This window comes from Eubalaena glacialis, chromosome 6, assembly GCF_028564815.1.
Source record: "Eubalaena glacialis isolate mEubGla1 chromosome 6, mEubGla1.1.hap2.+ XY, whole genome shotgun sequence".
NCBI lineage: Eukaryota > Metazoa > Chordata > Mammalia > Artiodactyla > Balaenidae > Eubalaena > Eubalaena glacialis.
Genome location: NC_083721.1, coordinates 84,565,748 through 84,587,810, shown reverse-complemented (window position 1 = coordinate 84,587,810; position 22,063 = coordinate 84,565,748). Strand labels below are relative to the sequence as shown.

General features: G+C 40.2%; 1 protein-coding gene across 4 annotated transcripts in view; it reads right to left on the bottom strand.

The window, feature by feature from the left end:
* Nucleotides 1–22,063, bottom strand: part of ABCC5 (ATP binding cassette subfamily C member 5) — an 86,998-nt gene that overhangs the window by 47,554 nt on the left and 17,381 nt on the right. For 2 of the 4 annotated variants that reach the window (XM_061194428.1, XM_061194429.1), the window contains exons 3-10: nt 12,794–12,951; nt 12,452–12,607; nt 11,650–11,797; nt 6,607–6,840; nt 6,286–6,459; nt 5,529–5,676; nt 2,817–2,965; nt 2,298–2,405 (exon numbers count right to left, since the gene is read on the bottom strand). In XM_061194428.1, the coding sequence (XP_061050411.1) occupies nt 2,298–2,405; nt 2,817–2,965; nt 5,529–5,676; nt 6,286–6,459; nt 6,607–6,840; nt 11,650–11,797; nt 12,452–12,607; nt 12,794–12,951 (1,275 nt within the window). Of the gene's footprint in view, nt 1–2,297; nt 2,406–2,816; nt 2,966–5,528; nt 5,677–6,285; nt 6,460–6,606; nt 6,841–7,603; nt 9,262–11,649; nt 11,798–12,451; nt 12,608–12,793; nt 12,952–22,063 lie in introns of those variants that run through there. The other 2 variants (XM_061194431.1, XM_061194430.1) reach the window with 2 other exon arrangements.

Sequence of the window (22,063 nt, the reverse complement as noted above, 5' to 3'; positions counted from 1 at the left end):
GCTTCTCACTGCCTTTCTAAAGTTATCATCCTCCCAGAAGTGGAGGCGGGGGGAAGGAGGAGACTGCCAAGAGGAATTAGCTAGAATGCGACTCATTCTCATGAGGCATACAACAGAGCTGGGGGTGATTTTGCTTCTATTATTAACTCCGAAGCTTCCTGGATAGAGGAAGGATCTATAGCGTGAAAAGCCACCTGCTAAAACAGGTTCTCACTAGTAAGTTAAAAGAAGAGAGCTCTCGAGAAATAAGGGGGTTGGGGTGGTGTGTGAACAAATCTGTACTATAAAATCCTATTCCTTCGTCCAAAATGCCACCAAAGCCATTCACTAAAAAGGACAGAGAAACAAATAGGGGGACAAATTTATGCTCAAAACATCTGCCTTAGGGGTGGACATTCTGCTTATCACAGATAATTTCAACTGATCTATCTTCAAGCTCACAGACTTTCCTTTGTCACCTGTATTCTGCTACTAAGTCCATCCAATATATTTTCAAATTTTGATTAATATATTTTCTTAGCTTAACATTTTTTTATTTGGTTATTTTCTATATCTTCTATTTCTCTACTGAGATTTCTATCTTTTCATTTCTGAAGTCTTTTTCTGATAATTCCAACATTTGGGTCATCTCAGTATCTAGACTTTCTTTGTATGCAGAGTAATTTTGGATTGTATCCTGGGCATTTTGAATATTATATCATGAGACTCTAGGTCTTGGTTAAATCCTATATAAAATGTTGCATTTTTCTTTTAGGAGGAAATTGATCCATTTAGGATGAATTCTTGGTCTGCTTCCTGTGGGCTGTTAAAAACAAGACAACAGGCCCCAAATGGAGTCACTTATGCTAAGCCCCACGTCACCAAACTGAGACCTAACTATAGTTTCAGCTCTCCCAGAAATGGAATATTAAACAAGTCAATCAGGAATCACCTGATCAGCACTAGTTAGGTAACCTGCCTGATAGACCCCTGCCATCCCCTAAAGGAAAGTAACCTTGTAATAACCAATGCGATTTTCTGCCTAGAATAACTTCCTTGTTCCTGCTCCCTTCTACCTATAAAAGACTTTCATTTTGTACAGCTCCTCGGAGCTCCTTCTAGTTGCTAGATTGGATGTTGCCCAATTCATGAATCGCTGAATAAAGCCAATAAGATTTTTTTAATTTACAAAAAAAATCTGCCTTCTTCAAAACTAGATATTGTGGGTTCTGCAAAATAAGGCTCTGATTACAATTAGACCATTTCTTTTCACGTGGCTCTGGATCTTGGCCTTCTAGCAGCCAGGCTGGGGAGAGGGAGGGCTTGGGGCTAGCGTCGGGGGGCACATTCTTGAGGACTAGCTTTCTTGACCAAACAAAATTCACCTGGTTAACTGTAAACAAGTAAAATATAAATAAATCTTGGGAAGCTATTCTCCATTCTTCTTAAGAGGAAGACCCAATTTGTTTTCTCCTGAACACCTAAGGTGATGGTATCAATCCCTCAAACACCTGAGCTTCAAGCCTTCCAGGTACTGACCTTGCTTTTGTACTGCTCTCAGCAGCCAAGAAGTATTAGCAGGAGCTACTCTCTGCAGTGGCTTTGTCAAGAGAGTCCAGCCACACAGGTGCTGGACTTTTTTTTTTTTTTTTTTAAGTATTAACCACTTTCAAATATCTATCTCCCTCCACCCTCCCAAATATATCTACCTCTTGTATCATGTATTTGTATTATTCTGAAGGCACAAAAAACACAGTCAAGGCACAATCAACTAACCACCTGCAAGGAAAAAAAAACCCCTGATACGTACTTAACTGCAGTTCTCAGTATGATCTAGTCTTATGACTATTCCCATGTCACTGCATTACCTGTATCATGAGTGGCAACCACAGGGCAGGGAAAAGCATCAAAAAGAGCTTATTCCCGACAGTATTTTGGTAGAGGTCGATGTAGATGTAGATCAAGGTGAGAAAAAGCTGACAGCCTTCTGATAATTCTAACTGCCTAGGTTTGAATCACTTAAAGACCCAGTAAATTATAACATATATCCATGTTAGGTCCAGGCAGAAGCGACTAGCTCTGAAGGGGAACACTGAAATTTTGGGAGCCCAGAACTAGGCTGTCTACAAAAGGTAAAAATTCATATTTCTTTGAAAAGGTCCCCTGAGTCTCCTCCACTGCCCCCTTTCTTACCAACTTGCCGAAAGGCTAAAGGTGAAAAAAGCCAAGTGCAGCCAGCCCATGTGGCCCATTGGAATAAAGGCAGCAGTTAGTTTTGCCACGGCTCCTGACACGGAGGAGGGAAGGGAGCCACTTACCTTAAATCTGTCGACAGCAACGGATGCTTCTGAGAGGGACTTTACTGAGAACGGTGTAACTTTCAAAGCAAAAGTCATGGAATTGAAGACAGTCACCACTGTGAAAGCCTGAAAATAGGAAAAGAGAAGAAACTGAGCCTGATGAGGTTATGCGACTAAAGTAACACGACATCATCAATTTCCTTTCAGGTTTAAGGAGGGCTGTAACTTGACTGTCAAATGGTGGTACGAGTCAGATATATTTCAGATATATATTTTTTAAGGTAGAGTTTTTATGAGACCTCTAATTAAAATTCTCAGTGAATCTGAATCAAACAATGACCTGTATTTTGAGAATTAAAACCCAAAGTTGTAAAACAACCCATACACTTATTTGTGCACTGGGGCTAAATCCCCACTCTTCCACTTCTCAGATTAACCACATGAATGAAAAAAATCCAAATCTAGTAACAAGAGAACCAGAGCATCTCTATATGTGGTTATTTCTAAAACGTCCCCAAGCCCTGAGGGCTCACTGACCTGTGCTGCTGTCAGATCAAAGCCAAGGGTCATGTGAACAGAGAAGGTCACAACACTCGCGATCACCATCACAATGGGAGCCACACCGACGGTGATGCTCTGAAAGTACCCGGCTTTTTCCAACATCCGACGTTCCTCCTCTCGGATTTCTAAGAATAAAAGCAAGCCAGTTTCTAAAAATCAAGTCGAAAGAAACCATGGGATATTGCTCCTCTGTCACCAAACAAGACTTGGTAGGTCTTCAGCCACCGTTGGTTTTAAAACGACCCTGTAACATCTATGATGCAAAAAACTAGGTCAATATGGCCATCAATTACAATCACAAAAGCTTGAGGTTTGAAATGGATCAAGTCACAGGAATGAATTTAACAGAAAACAGTCACTACTTCTCAGTACAATGATCATCTTCTGCCTTAGTCTAACTCTTTTTGCAAATTTCTTATGTTTAGAAGGAATAAACACATTAATCATATCTGCTAGTGGCAGTTTTGTTTGCTTACCTGGTTGTTTATTTCTAGGTTAGGTACTTATAAGAAAGACTATACAATGATAATGGAGAATTAAAAAGGAACTAAGATTTACTAGGGTGCCTACTGTATGTTGGTGCTAGAATAGAGGCTTTCACACAAAGAGCAGTAAGGGTGATTGGAAGAAGATGAGTGAAATACAATTTTTGTAAGCAGAATGATTTTTCTTAAATATTTATAAAACTGACAACCTTATTAACAGAGCAACCATGGAGTACAAAAGACCAGGGAGTAAGAAGTATGACAATAAAGCGGTGAGGTATTTTCAAAAAATTTTCAAACATAAAAGCAATTTTTCTGGGAGACTATGAACTGACCTTTAAAGGTATTACCACTGTCCCAAACACTGGGAAATATATTGAGAGCCAGCTCTCAAGTCATACTTTTAAAAAATTCAACTCATTGCTTTAACATGTATCACATAACTTGCCCAAGTCTACAATGAGCAAGAATGCTCTTTTCAAGCTAAAACACACAGGTAAAGATACCAAAGTCAGGGGCTGAAGGATGACTGGAGTCTCAGAAATAAGATTATAAAACTGAGAAAATTAGAATCTGAGAGCCGGAAGGGACCATCATTGGTGACCCTGCCAACAGGCTTGGCAGATGTCCTGTTAGCACCCAACTGTTCCATTCTACTGGCAACAAACTCACTACTTAAAGAAGGAGCCTAATCCACTGCTGGACGCTTCTGACCACTCATAATTAAAGTTTATGAAGTGGACACAATGTTCCTGAAGGTTTAGTCAACAAACCAAGCAGTGAAAATAAAACAGCTTCCTTGATCTGAACACTGTATTTCTATGCAACCCAAAACTGCACCAACTTTTAAACTTTTTTTTACTTTTTTATTTTTTGGCCACGCCACGCAGAATGTGGGATCTTAGTTTCCCGACCAGGAACGGAACCCACGCCCCCTGCGGTGGAAGCGCGAAGTCCTAACCACTAGACCGCAGGGAAGTCCCCTGCACCAACTTTTTAACTGGATCATATTCAGGTTAGCTCACTGTGAGATTATGGTCAATGAACAGCCATATCTTTTTATTTAAATTAAATTTAAATGTAACTATGTCTTCTCATTTGAACTCTAAAGTGCCTTTAAATATTTATTTATTGATTGATTGATGGCTGTGTTGGGTCTTCGTTGCTGCGCGGCTTTCTCTAGTTGCAGCAAGCGGGGGCTGCTCTTCGTTGTGGTGCGCGGGCTTCTCATTGCATTGGCTTCTCTTGTTGCAGAGCACGGGTTCTAGCCACGTGGGCTTCAGTAGTTGTGGCACATGGGCTCAGTAGTTGTGGCTCGTGGGCTCTAGAACGCAGGCTCAGTAGTTGTGGCACACGGGCTTAGTTGCTCCATGGCATGTGGGATCTTCCCGGACCAGGGCTTGAACCCGTGTCCCCTGCATTGGCAGGCGGATTCTTAACCACTGTGCCACCAGGGAAGTCCCCTAAAGTGCCTTTAAATATATTTTTCTTAAATTCACCTTTTTTAGGGCCCAAGATTTCAACTTTTGTTGAGATCTTTTGGAATGCCCAGCTAATGTGCTAATTATTCCTCCAAACTTTGTGGCATTTACATACGACATGTTTATGTCTGCACTGAATTTACGGATCAGGATCGGGGCAGGCACTGAGAACCTTGTGACTCAACATAAATCAATTATTTGAAAAGAAACCAAATTAAAAAACCCCTGTTAGTGAGTGGCAGAGCGAGGCCCAGAGTGCAGCTGTCCTGACCTCCAGCCTAGCCCTTCTCCCAGCACTACCCCCAGGGTCTCACACCCACCTACCCGTAGTGCACGTGCACCCACAGAGCAGTGGGGGCAGAAGTGGAGCTCTCAGCGGTCACTTGATACTGTTTTCCACGATGTCCTCACAGCCAGACCAGAAAATTATGGGCTGGATGAGAGTATAGATAGGGGGCTTTGAAACTGAATGAATTACTCATAACCAGCTGAGTTATCTTGGGAAAAATCACAATTTTCTCAGGTCTCAATTTCCTCATTTGTGAGATGAGGTTATGGGTGCCAGTCTCTAAGATCCCTATCAACGTAAAGCTCATAGACTATTATAAGAACATAAGGTATTATGATCCTATGACATTAGGATTCCCAGTAGCTAATGTGCTCAGGAAGCACAGAAGCCAACATCCTTCTACCATATACACATATGAAGTCTTTAAACTCACTTTGTACACTCTGAGAGAATGCTTTGACCCAGGCATACATTTTAATAAATTTAATGTAGGTGAGGACTTCATTCATCTTCTGGACACGGTCATCTGTGATGGTCACACATTTTCTCCTGAAATATGCAGTGATCCGTGATACAAACATCTGAAAGAAAAGCGATGTCATGCCAAATCAGAGCTTATTCAGAGTTAGAACTGTCTAGTCTTTCTGGGAAATAAATCCTCTTAAGATTATTATAAATAAAGTGAGCATCCCGTAGTTGTACTGCTTTTTAATAAAAGTGGTCTATTAAATGATAATCAAATAGTATTTGACTCTTATCCTTTGGAAGAAAGTTAAGACAAGTAAATATTTGTCTCAGAGTAATCACAGATATCTATGCTACCAAAGGGAAGCGGGAGAGCCATATCAGTTAGCATCACCTTGAGGTGGCGTGACTCAACCTCTCCTGTGTTACCTGGGGGAAGCAGGGTTCACCTGCTGACCTCCTTCACTCACACTCCCTCTTTTTAAATCTCACTTAGGAGCTACTGCCTTTATTCAAGTGACATGTGACGTCCTCTGAAGTCAAAATGCTGCCTGTATGGACTGAACACTGTCTAGCTCTTTTTAGACATTTCCAAACCAGGTACCTGCTTAAAGGAAATTTCCAATCAAAGATGTGATACCTCGGTGGTGCCTACTATATATAGCCCAATGGAAGTAACTCATCTGAGGAGAAGCTGCCAAAATACGGTAAGGAGGCTTACTCACCATTGCAGGATAAAAGAGGATAAAAACAGCTGATCCCAGGAAGCCTGTTGGTCCCAGAATAATTACATTATAAATCATGCCCAAGATGGCAATAACAGGTCCTCCAGCCAACAAGCTGCCAACGGCAGCTGCCTCGAACATCCTCTGTCCATCGTTGGAGCACAGGTTGATGAGCTACGAGACACAAAGAGCAGTGAGTGGACACTGCGAGGACGCAGGCACTGCCTGAGGAAGAGGAGGGACAGAACGGGGACCCAAGGGAAGGAAAGAGCTCAGGTTGGGAGCTTTCTCTCTGCCCTGAAGCAGACACCCCTCGCTCACCTCACCCACGGACTTCTCCTTAATGTTCTTCAGCTTAAGGATCTTCTTAAACGCCATGGTCAGGATGGCCCCCCGCAAGCGGACCCCAGTTCGGTAATTCAATGCCCACGTCAGTGCAAGTGACCAAGAACGCACGATTTCTGTCAGGAGGAGGCCCAGGACTAACAGCAAGCTGTACTGGAGGTCAGACTCTGTGTCCTGGGTGTACTCCAGGAGGTGTTTCACCATGAAGGCCTACAGGGAGAAACACACACCACAGTCAGCTTCTCCACGGCACTCACACGCCACGCCACAGTTTTATGTTAGGTTAGAAAGAGGAGGCAGCTCCACTGTACAGTGACAGGTGCCTAAGCAGAGAAAGACCTTCTCGGAGGACCAGCTATTGCTGACGGTCCACCTGCAGCTATTTACGCAGAGCAATTTGCAGGAGGTAGGTCTAATTTGAAACTTTCTTCCTTCAGGACACCACCAAAACCCATACTCTTTCTAATGTAACATAAACCTGTCCATGAGCTGAAATTCATTCTCAACACACGGTCATTAAAAAGTATATATTTGACCTTATTCCAGTATCTCCACACAATGATACATTTCTTTCCATGAAATTAAGTCCCTTTTTTTTTTTTGGATCGTTTCAAACGTGCTTATTTGATAAAAAGGAACAGTGTACCTACAGTTGGACTGGGGAAGAGTGAGAAGTGCATTTGCAAAACATTCCTGAAAATAAACATCAGCAGTTTAATAGTACAGAAGAGAGCAAACAAAGCAAGACTATTCCAAATCCAGAGACCCTCCCAAGGGCCCTCCCACACTCCCCGCTCCCTCCCAAAAACAAAAACATGTTACCTCAGGTAGCACATGTCTAACACCACCTGCAGGGAGGGAAGGCAGCAGCCCCCAAGAACCACCGAGTGCCACCTCCAGCTCTGAGGTCCTGCAACGCCGGAGCACACACTCACACGAGGCACATTCAGCAACAGGATTAAATACCAGGAAGTGGGAGGTAATGTACTTTTATTGAAAATGAAAAAAATAAAAAATACCATCTTCAAAGAGCATCTCACAGACACTGTACAACAGGAGGAGCATTGCGGTAACATACATGGGAACATACAGAGTCGAGTTATACAGGGCTAGCCAGCCAACAGGTCTGGCCTCGACTGTTGTTTTAACTACACACAGTGGAAATTACAGCATAGAACCAATATCTGTTTCCAGAGTCCGGAGTAGCGCATCAAGCTGACAGCACTTAATCTGTTAGGGCTCCTGAAGTTGCAGTTAGTCTGCAATAGAGGAGATTCTCCAGGAATAAAGACCTTGCTGCTAAGGAAAGAGAATTAAAAAAACAAAAAAACAAAACTGGAAACTCCCCAAAGAGTTGACTCTGCTTAAAATCACTGGTGCTATTGGTTCACTAGGCTGTGAGGAGTGACCTCTGCTCCGGAGGGAATACAAAAATCTAGGCCTCAAGGAAAAACGGGTGGCATCCTTCAGAGTCTTTTCGAGTCCTTGCAGCTAAAGTTGATCTTGCCAAAAATGAAACAAAACAAACCACAACAAAAGAAAGCCAAATCAATCCCCCTCCCCGAAGGAAGAAAATAAAATTAAGGAGAAACCCATTCACCCATCTACACCGATCCTTACAGCAAAGGGTACTGTAGCTGGAAACCAGCGCTTGAATGACAGACAAAAATGAAGGCCAGAAGCAATTGTCCTGAAGCAGCTAACGCTGAATTCCAGAACCCAGACTCTCTCTGGGTAAATCGGTATTTCTTGTTTTTCCTGAGAGGAAATTAATATCAGATGTCGACTAGATCCTAAGAGATTCCCACCAATCAGATTTATGTCAAGTCTCAGTAAATAACCTGATCAAATAAATAGGAGATTTCAGATTCCAAGAACTATTGTATCCCATCTCTCCCCTCCCTCGGATTTTTAGGTTTTATATCCATTGCTTGGGTCACCACTGCATACAGCTGGGTTGTTGGTTTACTAGCAAGAAGATTGGCTTCTTTTCCAGTATGCAATCCAAAATGTGGAACTGAGTCACTGAGTGGCAGGGTCAAAACCCCATTTTCCTCACGTGAAGCAACTCAGTAAGATGGCGGTGCAGTAAAGCATTTTCTCACACACCTCGGCACTGACGGAGCAGTCTCCAAAGGAAGGCGTGAAAGGACAGCAGGTTGTAGTTTGGGGTTCCTTCCTTCCCATACCTTTATTGTGCCATTTTTCAGCACCAGGTAATAGCATTAGTACCTCCCAGAGAGGAGGAGCAGGGGGAAGGTAAAAGACAAAATGAATGCTTACACTATGCAAAACTTTCAAAGGGGAGGGAAAAGAGGAAACAGCAGATTAAAGAACTTCCAACACATAGGGGGTTTTTAAAAAACAATTACATTTCAAACCATTTTGTATGGAACAAAGAAAAAAAAAGGTTTTCATGAGAAATCTAACCAAAATTTCGTTTTAAAAGGTTACAAATTAATCATTTAAATTTAAACAAACTGGGAGATAACTCGAGATTGTCAGCATAGTTGTCTGGCTGTGGAAAGCATTCCCAGTGAATAAACATTACCTTACCTGAACTCTTGGCGAGAGATTCTGCCCAGCTTGACTCTCTCATTCTGACCGCAGAATACAGCCATCCTGAAAATTCTAAAGAACAGCTTCTGTCACTGGTTCCACTACAGAGACACTCCCCCCAAATCCAGATCCTGACAGCATCAAGCAAGCTGCAGCTGGAGAGAGGTTGGAAGGGTGGGAAACTTACCTCTCTAGAGGCTTTTCACTGTCCTTTCCCCAAAAGGCCCGTGAGCAGAGTTAGCATTCACCAAGAGATAGCACTGCAGGAGGGAGCCGTCTCTTGCAGATCTACAGGGCGGATGCTAATTCTTTACACACAAATCATAGGTCAGGCCTGGTCTTTTAAAACTGTTTTAATCCAAGAAGGCCACAAATCATCTCTGCAAGTTTAGCAATTTGGTCACTCATCGTAGGTCAGGACCATACCCTTAGAGATTCTGGCTCTCCATTAACACTATGGTGACCCTTGGACACCGTGCACAGAGCACTGGTCCACTGGCATCACTGAAACCTTAGATCACCTTGATCATTAATGTCCAGCCCCAGCTGGCCAGCAGTTAAAAAACAAAACAAAACACAATCACTTGATTGTGTTTTATTTGCTCATTTATATGGCTACCAAGGTTCAGTGAGACCTGAGGGGAGATTTAAAAAATATATGGTATCTGGGGAGTCAGATCTTACGTAGATTTCTGTAAGAACAGACTAAGCCAGTTTGAAAGCCTTGCCATATTAGAAAATGTGCAAAAATCTAAAATGCATGTTCTTCCAGAGGATTTAAATCCACAGGTGGAAGGTATGCTCATTGCTAATACTAATCTCAAACCCGATCCTTCAAATTTCCAATTAAAAAGAAATTTGTCAGAATTAGAGCTCCAAAAAAAGAAGTTTTCATTGCTTACAATTTGAAATCTTTTTTTATTAATTAGAGACACTGTGGATGGAACCATTGCTTTCTTGATTGTTCTAGGGGAAAATCTCCCGAAATAACACAGGCCTTAAGGTGCTCTTCCTCAAGAGGGTGGAGAAAAGGAAAAGCGTGCTGCTGTTTTCCTATTAAAGGAAGGCTCTCAGCTTTCCCTGGCATCTAGAAGAGTTTACTAGAGATTAGTATTCCAGTGCGCTGTGCCTTAAAAGAGAGATAAAGGAATATGCAGATGCTCAAGTGAGTGACTGTAAGGCCCCCAAGCTGAACAAGCATAAGAAACTTTTTTTCCCAAGTAAAAAATTAAAATCCCAACAATCTATGGAATTTTGGGGGGGAGGTGGGAGGAGCCAATTAAATTCTTGCATTGGCCAAATGGAATCAAGGAAGCCTGTATACTGTGCTACCCAGCTGAAAGAATTCTTCCAAAGATCAGAGCAGCCACCAGCCCTGTAGTGAAACAATGACAGAAGCTCTTCTTGGGGGAAGCTGGTCCTATGAAAACGTTTGCCATTTTGGTCAGTGACATGATATTCAGTTACATGGTCCCTCTTACTTAAAACTTATACAAAAATATGTTAGTTGGTCAATTAATAAGAAACCCAATACCAGAAAAGTAGTGTTCTCTGCTTCAGAAAAGAGATCAAAACTTTTAAAAGGCATCAGACATTAAAAACAAAAACAAACGAACAAACAAACAAAAAAACATAAAAGAAAAACTGCAAATTACTTTTACCTCATCACCATGCACCTTAGGCCCATACTTACCAAAACCATGAACCTCCAGCTTACCCACACACGGAAAACGCACAGAATAAGGAGTACTACAGCTCCAATGCCTCAAGGCAAATATGTAGAGAACAGATTTAATCAAAGTCTCAAGTGTAAGGCAGCACAGCAGGTGTAAGAAACAGGCGTCCAGAAAACAACGTGACCGTCACTCTTCTCCCCTACTCTGCTTCAGCAACACTAGGAAAACCAGGGCTGCCACCCCAACACCTGCCACACAGTTTACACTGTAAACCAGAACTTGAAATGGACTTCAGGTTAGCCTCTAAGAACCTCAACAGTCCTCCAGCTTCTTGAGGGCTCATGTGCCACAGAACCGTCAAACATGTGACAACTCTGCCCCCAGACCTTCAGTGTGTCACCAGCACCAACGCAACAGCCTACGCCACACAACACTGCTCACGGCACTGTGAGACACCTTTCCCGAACCAGGACTGTCGTTTCGTGTCGATATGCGGCAAAGCAGCACGGCCCTGGGCAGAGCTGGAGTCATTCAGCTTCACCCCCACCCCAGGGAAGCAAGCCAGGTCCGCTTCTCCTCTGGCAACGCGGCCCCCTCCTCCTTCCAGTTCTCACAAACCACCATTCACCCCAACATCAACTGCGCCCTTGCAACAGACCTGGAGGCATCTCTAAGGCTGCTAACTAGCCCAAAGGTGAGGGCGACCCCTGCAACAGAACAAGAAGGTTACAGCTGGCCATGGCTGGGGCCCTGGAGACTGTCAGGAAGGATGGTTAGGACTTACTGGTCCACTGAAGCCAGCCAGCTGCGTGATCATCAGGCACACGATGGAGAGGATGAGCCTGGTGCGGCAGAAGGTCCACACAACCCTCCGGAGGGAAGCAGCGTCTGGCCCAACTTCATGCAGCTCTTCTTGCCACAGTCTCTCTAGTCTTAACAAGGGCACATGTCCTCCGTCACACATCTCCCCAGGGAATACACACACCGCCCCACCCAGCCTCCCTCCTGCCACCATTCACACCAGTCTCTCCTTTCAAGTTATGTACAGTCTTCACCTTCTGGGGAAGAAAGACCTTTCCTGGGTAACTACATATTTACCCTGTATAGGGAGCCTCTCAGGATTCAGAAAATGATGAGAACGAAAGTCTTTCCTTCCACCCAGAAAAATTATCCCTGAATAGAATCTGCCTGTGGATAAGAACTTCCTTCCTCAAGGGTCCCCAACCCTTTCTGAAGGATCCTGTGGTAAAATGTAGAGTCGTAACTAGATTTTAATCATGACAATCGGCTACCACAAAAATGTATTCTGTCACAAGGCAGCAACATAATCTCCCTGCAGACTCAGGAAGAGAAGCGGGGCTGAGAGAGAGAGAGAAAGCCCGTGGTTAAAACAGGATTAAAGATGATATAGGAGATAAAGCAGAAGAGCAAAGGGAAAGTCACCCCCAGGCTACCCTCCCTCCATAGGATAGCTCAGATCCTAAAAGGACACAGAGCTCTGGACTTGACACTGCCGGACCCACACTCCTAGCTCAGGCCCTACACAACCAGTATGTGGGAGATGAGGGTGGATCAGAGACGCCTACCTTTTACAGTTCACCTCGGAAGACTCGTACTTGGACAAAGACCACACGTCTTCCGTTGAGAGCTCCCCCTTCTTGTGGGCTATGCGAGCCAGAGGAGAAAGCCAAGAAAAAGTCATACAGGAGAAGAGCCCAGCATTGTCCACTGGGTGCTGGTGTCTGAGGAGAGAAAACCCAAAGCACAAAATTGTCAACACACGTGGAGAGGCTAGCCAACACTTACAATACAATGTTTAGTATACAGAACTCCTGGCTAAACCCAGGTTTTCTCCAAATAGTCTAATCTTAGCCCGAATTTTTTTTTGGTGCTTCACAGCCAAGCCACTAACCAGCAGAACCTCTTACTTGGAAGTGGTCCGGATGGGCTTCAGAGCACTTAAGCTATGATGGTACTTTCCCTTGGGATGTTCCTCATCCAGGATTCTGAGCTGAGAATGCATGGAGGCATCCAGGGAAAGGCCCTCAGCTCGGGCTGCTGCTTCCAAGGCATCTTGGCAATCCAACTGTTTCAACAGATAGGTAGGGAAGGCAAAAGCACAATTAATGAACATTAGAAAAACAGAGAGTACCAAATCTACCTGACATAACAGCTCAAACTGCAAACCAGATTCATCTTACCCAAGAAATCCCAAGGGTCAGGAGGTTAAACACTAACTTGTATGATATGAACTTGCTAAGGAACATTAAACCAGATACTTAAAATTTCTAAACTAATAGACTTCATTTTTTTGAGCACTTTCAGAAAAATTGAGCAAAAGTACAGAGAGTTCCCATATACCTCTCCTCACCTCCCCCCGTTTCCTCCATAATTAACATCTTGCATGAGTGTGCTACATTTGTCACAACTGACAGCCCAATACTGATATATTATCACTAACGAAAGTCCACAGTTTACATCAGGATTCACTCATTGTGTTGTATATCTTAAAATTTATATTTTTATCACCAAAATGTTTTATCTTTCATTTCCCAATATAGACTGAGAGTCAATTACTATACTACTAACTGCAAATTCTATTGCCCATTTTCTGTGGTAAAAACTTCACAATCACCCCCCCCCCATTATCAGCCCTGTCATGCAGAAAAAGCCAGGATGCACACATGCCTCCTCTCTCTCTCTTATCAGCAACAGGGAGAGCAGAAGCGGGGCTCTCACCCTGGCTGCCCCGCTAAAGAGCTCCTACCCAGACTTCTGCAGCATGAAGCAGGGAGTCTCATGGGTGGAAATACAAAGTTATACATATTTACTATAAAGTTTATAAGTACCAATTAATCATATTAACAAAAATGCGTATAATTCAAAGTCTGACTGTGGCAGAAGAGGGTGGACCAAAAATCTGGACACACCTATGCCCGTTTACTCTAAAAGTAACCCAAAGTCACTTAATTTTTTTAAAAAGTTTATTGAAGTATAGTTGGTTTACAATGTTGTGTTAATTTTTGCTGTACAGCAAAGTGATTCAGTTATACATATATATACATAAATATATATATGTGTATATATATATATATATTCTTTTTCATATTCTTTTCCATTATGGTTTATCCCAGGATATTGAATATAGTTCCCTGTGCTATACAGTAGGATCTTGTTGTTTATCAACCAAAGTTACTTTTGCAGTCACTGTTGCAGAAACATAAGCATTCTTTTCCTCAAGTAAGGATTATAAGGACCTTATGCTTTTCTCACATTCTCACAAATATTTCCAGTAATTATTGTGAACTAGCAAGAAAGAATAGATCCCCAGATCAAGAAAAAGTTAAGTGGTGCAGCACCTAACACACTGTGCCTCACACAAAGTGGAGTCTCTATTTTGACACACCACCTCTTTTACACACAAAACAGAGGCAACTCAAATATTAAGGATTTGTGCCTGGTGATCACCTGCATGCCTATGTGGCTCTCTCCTCAAATACAATAGCTTTAGTTCACAGCATACTTATGAATCTTCAGGTAAGTCACTGCTTAGTATCAGGAAAGTACACAGCAACTGGGAAGCATTTTTTCCCTTTTGTCAAAGGCAAGGCAAACTTCAAAACAAAGTCTACCTTCAAGGGAATAACAACAAAACGTGACAAAGGAGTCAACACCAAGAAAAGAATGAACTCATATAAAGTCCTCAGGTATAAGGTGAACACTTATTTATGGCACCTAAAAATGAACTTAAGTCTACTGAGATTCAAGTACACAACAAAGGTTTTTTTGTTTTGTTTTGTTTTGTTTACGTAATATTTATTTAACCTTTAAGCTGTCCATAACCACAAGGGGAAGAAAAGAAAACCATTGGATTGAGAAAGCAGAAAGACACACTAAAAATACAAACATACTCTCTATAAGGGAGTAGAAACTGAGAATACGTACAGAGTAGGTACAGAAGGTGACAAGGACCAGCCTTATTTGGATGTTCTAAGCGTCAAAAGAAGACAAAAATTAAAATAATACCACTTCAAGTACACACTGGATAGCTGCCCTAAATGAACTATATGCTGGGTCACAAGGCAAACTGTAACACATTTCAAAAGACTGGTATCACAGTGTATGTACTCTGACCATGAGGGAATTCAATTAGAAGTCAGTAACAAAGATAACATGAAAATCTCCAAATATCTAAAAATTGCAACACACTTCTAAATAATACGAGTTAAAGAAGACATCAAGTCGAAATTAGTATATATATTCTGAGCTAAATGATAAGAAACTGTAACACATCAAAATCTGTGGGATGCAGCTAAGGTGGAGCACAGCGATAAATTGTGAAGGCTTTCAAAGCATATATTAGAAAAGAACAAAGAGTGAAACATCAATGCTCTAAGGTAGGGGTTGGCAAAATTTTCTGTAAAGGTCCAGATAGTAAATATTTTAGGCTTTGTGGACCAAGAGACAAAATAGAGGATATTATGTAGGTATTTATATTACAAAAGAAAACAAATTTCTGCAAAATGTTTATTGCCAAAATTCAAAATATAGTAATACTAATTGAGTACAATTTTTTTGGTGGTACAGGTCTACTAATGAGAAGAATGAAATTCTTTTATGAGGGAATAACATTTCACTTAACTGGGGTTTAAAATAGTTTTCCCTTAGTTACATTTCTTTATACTAACAATGAAATACCAGAAAGGGAATGCAAACAAATAGTCCCTTTTAAAATCACATCAAAAAAATAAAATACTTAGGAATAAACCTCACCAAGGAGGTGAAAGACTTATATACTGAGAACTATAAAACATTAATAAAGGAAATTGAAGATGATTCAAAGAAATGGAAAGATATCCCATGCTCTTGGATTGGAAGAATTAATATTGTTAAAATGGCCATACTACCCAAAGCAATCTACAGATTTAATGTGATCCCTATCAAATTACCCATGACAGTTTTCACACAACTAGAACAAATAATCCTAAAATTTGTATGTAACCATAAAATACCTAGAATTGCCAAAGCAATCCTGAGGAAAAAGAACAAAGGAGGCGACATAACCCTTCCAGACTTCAGACAATACTACAAAGCTACAGTAGTCAAAACAGTGTGGTATTGGCACAAAGCCAGACATACACATCAATGGAACAGAACAGAGAGCCCAGAAATAAACCCATACACCTATGGTCAATTAATCTTCGACAAAGGAGGCAAGAATATACAATGGGGAAAAGACAGTCTCTTCAGCAAGTAGTGTTGGGAAAGTTGCACAGCCACATGTAAATCAATGAAATTAGAACACACCCCCATACCATACACAAAAATAAACTCAAAATGGTTTAAAGACTTAAATGTAAGACAAGACACCATAAAACTCCTAGAAGGGAACATAGGCAAAACATTTTCTGACATAAATCATACAAATGTTTTCTTAAGTCAGTCACCCAAGGCAATAGAAATGATAGCAAAAATAAACAAATGGGACCTAATCAAACTTATAAGCTTTTGCACAACAAAGGAAACCATAAACAAAATGAAAAGACAACCTATGGACTGGGAGAAAATATTTGCAAATGATGCGACTGACAAGGGCTTAATTTCCAAAATATACAAACAGCTCATACAATTCAACAACAAAAAAACAAACAACCCAACTGAAAAATGGGCAGAAGATCTAAATAGACAATTCTCCAAAGAAGACATACAGGTGGCCAATAGGCACGTGAAAAGATGCTCATCATCACTAATTATTAGAGAAATGCAAATCAAAACTATTGTACAATGAGTTATCATCTCACACCTGTAAAAATGGCCATAATTAAAAAGTCTACAAATAATAAATGCTGGAGAGAGTGTGGAGAAAAGGGAACCCTCTTATACTATTGGTGGGAATGTAAATTGGTGCAGCCACAATGGAAAACAGTATGGAGGGGTTCCTCAAAACACTAAAAATAGAGTTGCCATATGATCCAGCAATCCCACTCCTGGGCATACACCCACACAAAACTATAATTCAAACAGATACGTGCATCCCAGTGTTCATAGCAGCACTATTTACAATAGCCAAGACATGAAAGCAACCTAAATGTCAATTGACAGATGAATGGATAAAGAAGATGTGGTATATATACACAATGCAATATTATTCAGTCATTAAAAAGAATGAAATAATGCCATTTGCAGCAACATGGATGGACCTGGAGATTATCATACTAAGTGAAGTAAGTCAGAAAGAAAAAGACAAATCCCATATGATATCACTTATATGTAGAATCTAAAATATGACAAATTAACTTATTTACGAAACAGAAACAGTCTCACAGACATAGAGAACAGACTTGTGGTTGCCAAGGGGGGAGAAGGGAGGAATGGATTGGGAGTTTGGGGTTAGCAGATGCAAACTATTATATACAGGATGGATAAACAACAAGGTCCTATTGTATAGCACAGGGAACTACATTCAATATCCTGTGATAAACCATAATGAAAAGAATACGAAAAAGAATATATATGTAAAACTGAGTCACTTTGCTGTACAGCAGAAATTAACATAACATTGTAAATCAACTACACTTCAAATAAAATTTTAAAAAATAGTTTTCCCTTTTCATCAAAATTGATTGTAAATTTTCATCTGTTAATGCTGATTTGTAACAAGATTTTATAATTTCATCTTTGAAAACCTCTTTTCACACAGATAGGTACAGCCAAATACTGAATCAATCCATGAGTATATGATTTTAGTTGAGCGTACTTATCTCTTGGTAGACATCATAGGATTCTATTAGATTTTCCTCTTGACATTTGCCTTTATCATATCATTACATTGCAGATTTGTCACTTCCAATTCAAAGTTAGGTGGAAGTCACTGAATGGCAAAATTAAATGGACTTTTTTTGTGTGTGGCAAAATACATACAATATAAAAATTGCCATTTTTACCATTTTTAAGTGTACCATTCAGGGGCATTACTTATATTCACAATGTTACGCAACAATCGTCACTATCTCTTTTTTTTTCAATAAATTTATTTATTTATTTATGGCTGCGTTGGGTCTTGGTTGCTGTGCGTGGGCTTCCTCTAGTTGCGGCGAGAGGGGGCTACTCTTCGTTGCGGTGCTCGGGGATATTCTTCGTTGCGGTGCGCGGGCTTCTCATTGCGGTGGCTTCTCTTGTTGTGGAGCACGGGCTCTAGGCGCACGGGCTTCAGTAGTTGTGGTATGCGGGTTCAGTAGTTGTGGCTCACGGGCTCTAGAGTGCAGCCTCAGTAGTTGTGGCACACGGGCTTAGTTGCTCCGCGGCATGTGGGATCTTCCCGGACCAGGGATGGAACCCGTGTCCCTTGCATTGGCAGGCAGATTCTTAACCACTATGCCACCAAGGAAATCCCTCATTACTACCTATTTCTAAAATGAATGGATCTTTTCAATTAATCTACCACAAAGGAGGCAAGAATATACAATGGAGAAAAGACAGTCTCTTCAATAAATGGTGTTGGGAAAACAAGGCAGCTACACATAAAAGAATAAAATTAGAACATTTTCTCACACCATATACAAAAATAAACTAAAAAATGGATTAAAGATCTAAATGTAAGACCAGAAACCATAAAACTCCTAAAAGAAAACATAGGCAGAACACTCTTTGACATAAATCGTAGCAATATTTTCTTGGATCTGTCTCCTAAGGCAAAGGAAACAAAAGCACAAATAAACAAATGGGACCTAATTAAACCTAAAAGCTTTCTCACAGCAAAGGAAACCATCAACAAACTGAAAAGACAATCTACTGAATGGGAGAAAATATTTGCAAATGATATGACCAATAGGAGGTTAATATCCAAAATATATAAACCGCTCATACAACTCAGTATCAAAAAAACAAACAACCCAATTAAAAAATAGGCAGAAGACCTGAATAGACATTTTTCCAAAGAAGACATACAGATGGACAATAGGCATGTGAAAAGATGCTCAACATTGCTAATCATCAGAGAAGTGTAAATGAAAACCACAATCAGTTATCACCTCACACCTGTAAGAATAGCTATCATCAAAAAGACCACAAATAACATTAGTTGGCAAGGATATGGAGAAAAGGGAACCCTGTACACTGTTGGTGATAACGTAAATTGGTGCAGCCACTATGGAAAACAGTAAGAAGGTTCCTCAAAAAACTAAAAATAGAATTACCATATGATCCAACAATCCCACTTCTGGGTATATATTTGAAGAAAACAAAAACACTAATTCAAAAAGATACATGTACCCCAATGTTCATAGCACCATCATTTACAATTGCCAAGATCTGAAAGCAACTTAAGTGTTCATCAACAGATGAATGGATAAAGACATGGTGTGTATATACATATATATATATACACACACACATACATATACATACAATGGAAAACTAGTCAGCCATAAAAAAGAATGAAATTTTGCCATTTATAACAACATGGATGGACCTGGAGGGTATTATGCTTAGTGAAATTTGTCAGAGAAAGACAAATAGTATGTTATCATTTACATGTAGAATCTAAAAAGTAAAACAAACTAGTGAATATAACAAAAAGAAAGAGACTCACAGAGAACAAACTAGTGGTTATCAGTGGGGAGAGGGGAAGGGGGAAAGGCAAGATACAGGTAGGGGATTAAGAGGTACAAACTACTATGTAAAAAATAAATAAGCTACAAGGATAGATTGCACAGCACAGGGAATATAGTCAATATTTTATAATAACTACAAATGGAGTGTAATCTATAAAAATTTTGAATCCCTATGTTGTATGCCTGAAACTACTATAACATTGTAGGGACTTCCCTGGTGGTGCAGTGGATAAGACTCTGCGCTTCCAATGCAGGAGGCCTGGGTTTGATCCCTGGTCAGGGAACTAGATCCCACATGCATGCCGCAACTAAGAGTTTGCATGCCACAAATAAGGAGCCCGCGTGCCCCAGCTAAGGAGCTGGAGAGCTGCAACTAAGGAGCCTGTGAGCCACAACTGAGGAGCCCGCCTGTCACAACTAAGAGCTGGTAAAACCAAATAAATAAATAAATAGATTTTTAAAAAAAGAAAAAACTAATATAACATTGTAAATCAACTACACCTCAATTTTTAAAAATTTAAAAATTAAATAAAATAAAATGAATGGATCTTGAAATATGGAAATTTCCTTTGTACTTCACTGAGGTTCTGAAACACACTGCTGGAACTGTAATTTAAGCTCAGTATTTTCTGTATAAACTACAGATCTGTAAGGGAATGGGGACCCCACTTCTTATTTCAAGTTTTGATAGCATGAGAACTATATAAAGTGACTTGACATTACTTATGATTCAAACATTAGTTGTCACTGAGATTACTTTGTCACAGTCTCATTTCAGATTCCCACCAGCAATCTATGAGAGATCCAGTTTCTCCACATACTCGTCACTGCCTGGTATTGTCGTTATTTTTTATATCAGCCACCTGAACAGGTGTGGTTTAGTGTTTAATCATGACTTTAATTTGCACTACCCTAATGGTTAATGATGTTTAACATCTTTTCCTATTCTTATTTGCCACTCACATATCCTTTTGGGTGAAGTGTCTGTTTAAGTCTTTTGCCCATTTTCTAAATGGATTGTTATTCTTAGTGTTGCATTTAGAGAGTTCTTTATCTATTATGGATTCAAGTCCTTTGTCAGATGATTTGAAAGTATTTTCTCTCTTAATAGGGTCATTCACGGAGCAAAAGTTTTATATTTTGATCAAGTTTAATTTGTTGATTTTTTTCTTTTAAGGATTGGGCATTTAGTGTCATGTCTAAGAACTCTTAGCTCTAACCCCAGGTCATGAATATTTTCTATGTTTTTTTCTAAAAGTTTTACAGTTTTAAATTTTGATCTGTGATCCATCCTGATTAGTTTTTTGATTAATTTTTATATAAGGTATAAAATTTAGGCAAAGGCTCATTTTTTTGACTATAGCTGTCCAATGTTCCAACACCATTTGTTGAAGATTCATCTCTCCATTAAGTTGCTTTTGCACCTATGTAAAAATGAGTTGGCCATACTTGTATGGGTCGATTTCAGGACTCTATTCCATTGACCTATTTGTCTATCCCTTCACTGATACCATTAACTTGATTACTGTAGCTATTTAGTAAGTCTTAAAATAGCATAGTGTGATATCTCCAACTTTATTCGTCCTTTACAAAACTGGTTTAGCCATTCTAGTTCTTTTGCCTTTCCAGGAGAACCAAGTTCAAGATTGAGGAGAGTTTTATAAACATCTTTTGACATTACGGCATCAGAGAAGGAAAACTTGGTATTGCCATCCATTAGTATTCTCACATAAGAATGGCACAGTAGCATTAAGAGAAAACTAAAATCTTCACATCTTACTTCATTCATTCTTTCAACAAATAACTTACTGAGCACCTATGTACAAGACTGTCCCAGATGCTGGGAATAAAAAATATTCTAATTTCTACCTTTGTAGTACACTAATTTCATTTTATTCATCTCTAAAATGCCTAGTTACAATTTTCATCAAACCTATGAATAGAAAAGTGAATGGATGACAACCAACAAAATCCTCTTATTGCATGAGTTTTGTTCCTTTGACTATATACATGATGTCATGTTCCACCACCTCCTGGTAGTAAGTTACTTCCCATAATGGAGAATGCCAAATTCAAAGGCTCTCTAAAAAGACTCAGATGAGAGCAGGCAGGCAAGGTTTCATTCCCAAAGGCATATCATGAGTACTGTACAAGCATTATCAAATGCCTGTAACATATCAGAGACTGAGGACTCTTGCAATGTTTTTGATTTTAGAACAAGGCACTCAGTATAATTTTATTCTGACAAAGAAAAACTCCCATAAAAGTGGTTGAAAAAGTGGTTGAACTAATTCTCAAATTTTCATAGAATAATAAAACATGGAGTAGGAAGGACCACAGTAAAGGTATGGAGAAGTCTACATTGTTGATCTAAGCCAATCAAAAGTTGCCATTCTAAGCAACCCACTTTCCAAGTCTCATCATATTTTTGCTATTCTTTCCTAAACTGCTTCCCAAACTGTCAATCTTGTTGTCATATCTTACTCACTGCCCAGATGAGGACAGTGAAATATCTGACGGAGATAAGAAGATTCATGCAGGATGCTCTGTTTTGAAACAGTCCTGCTCCATATTTGCACCTAGCTC